Source organism: Guillardia theta, assembly GCF_000315625.1.
Source record: "Guillardia theta CCMP2712 unplaced genomic scaffold GUITHscaffold_137, whole genome shotgun sequence".
NCBI classification, from domain to species: Eukaryota; class Cryptophyceae; order Pyrenomonadales; family Geminigeraceae; genus Guillardia; species Guillardia theta.
The window spans coordinates 80,631-82,774 of record NW_005434537.1 but is presented as its reverse complement, the minus strand read 5'-3'; the positions used below and the strand labels follow the sequence as shown (position 1 = coordinate 82,774).

At 44.0% G+C, this 2,144-nt stretch overlaps 1 protein-coding gene across 1 annotated transcript; it reads left to right on the top strand.

The window, feature by feature from the left end:
- Positions 1–1,441: 1,441 nt before the first annotated feature.
- Positions 1,442–2,120, top strand: GUITHDRAFT_118939 (hypothetical protein; the record flags this gene model as incomplete). The annotated part of the gene is made up of 2 exons (XM_005821819.1): positions 1,442–2,032; positions 2,088–2,120. The coding sequence occupies 2 exons, from the start codon at positions 1,442–1,444 to the stop codon at positions 2,118–2,120; spliced, it is 624 nt and encodes a 207-aa protein (XP_005821876.1).
- Positions 2,121–2,144: the final 24 nt, after the last annotated feature.

The window sequence follows — 2,144 nt, the reverse complement described above, 5'->3', positions numbered from 1 at the left end:
AGTTTTAAAAAAAAATGTCATATCTGAGGTGTGCTGGTGCTTTCATAAGTACTTTACATTTTGATCGATTGTGCGAAGATGCAGGGGGTGAGCATGGATGAGGTGACGTTCCTTGACATCAGGCTAATCCCTGATTTTGTGGAGCCGTGTGATATATGTGTCATATGTGGCATGCTCTTGGTTTCCAAGGAGGATAGAAGGAGCCATAGAGTCGAGACATTTCTTTTGAATCTCGATGTCAGCTGGTTGAGTACCACGTTTACTTGGGAGTGTATCCGATCTCTCTGCAAGACCTGTGACAGCGACGAGCGTCTTACAACCTGCTGTCGATGCACCAATTGGTTGAGGAGATGCAATCGTTTTCAGTCAGGGGGTGTAGAGACTTTACATCAACAACATGCATTGAAAAAAAACTTACTTCCACTGGACGAGTTAATTGCATTCTCCATAGCTCCAGGGGAAGTTGCAATTCCAGATCTTAGGAATGTAAAGCGCCTCTTCAATGTATTGATGGAGAAAAAGTCGATCCTACCAAGACACAGGGATGCGCACTCTTTGTGCGATGGCGTAAGTTTCAGAAACTACTATTTCCATATCATTCCCATCCATCTTAAACAATGCTTCACCGAGATCTACAGAACCCGTGGCTTATTCAGAGACGTGAGCAACAATGACAAGAGTGATGAATTCATCATATTGTCTATTGTCAATGCATGGTGGCATTTGAATAACCATACCTTGATTTTCCGCCACCCCAAGACATCCAACCTTATCCGAAAGTTAAAGAAGATGGAGGACCTATCTCATGAGGACCGGATGGAAATTTAGTGGACATGCGTTGTATTAAAAGATTTGCAAGTGTTTTTGATAGAAATGAATAAACCACGTGGCGAGACAATCTTCAGGATGAGTCTTAATATTGCCATGGATGATTTTGATACCATCGAATCAGTAATCAAGGACCATATCATACCGATAAGCCTTTCGCGCGACGAACGGATCGAGCCTCTGTTGGGTATACAGCCATCCTTTACCATGATGAATAGGGAATACCTGAGCATGAAAGTCATGGCCACGCGATGGTTGAAGTCCAGAGATTTCGTTGTTGACGATCGAGTGGAGATTGGGAATGGCCTGTACATCGATTATTACACTGAGTTTGATGATGGTCCTGGCAGGCTTATCATAGAGATAAAGAGATCATCCCCTTCTCTAGAGACTGATAAAGACGCAATGCTTTGCAAAAAAAGAAAAGATTTTGATGGGTGCTCGGACTCTGAATAGGATTTTGCTTTTACCAATGAACCTATTTCAGAATGGCCCTGTTCGTACATGAAAAAGAACAAGGAGATTGTAAGACTATCGAGATTATTGGACAAATTGAATAATTTCATAAGATAATGAGTGAAAATAAATTTGCGTTGCTGTGAGGGCCTATGTGATGCAGAACAGCAGGCCGGGCAACATGGTATCGAAGCTATTTGCATGGCACAATGCATACAGCAGCTTTTCAGGCAAGAGGGTGAGTGACAAGGACAATGTATTTGTCTTTGAGTCGGATTGCAACATGATGGAGTTACAGCATATCCAATTCATGGCGATGTGCAGTGGCCCGGACATCAAGAGCGGCAGCAACATCCTTTGCTTTGGTCTGAATATCAAGGATATCCACATCACCACTGGGCGCCTGGGTGCCATTGACTTGATCGAGTCAAAGCCGGGTGTCATGTCCGAGTCCTTTGACAGCGCACAGCCAGACATCAAACTGATATTGGAAACGTGCGCACTCCCCAGAGAACTTGCATCGACTTACAAGAGTGTGAACAATCAGACATCGAGATATATCCAATCTATATTACCAAGCTTGAAACCACTGGATCAGGTCAGGGTCGATCGCTTGAATGCGGCAATGATCGAGATCGCCAATGATTCTTCCAAGATGATCACACAGAATGGGTTCCAATTTCACAGGGAGGGTGTGCTTTCTGGTGATTGCCTTACGATTTGGAACAACACGGTAGACCTAAACATGGTCTTTTTACAGAATGCATTGGACAACAAGATCAAGAATCACTATGGCTGCCCAGCGGATTCGTTCGGCCTGGTCATGTCATGCCTGAAGATCTGTGGGGTTGGGATCGATG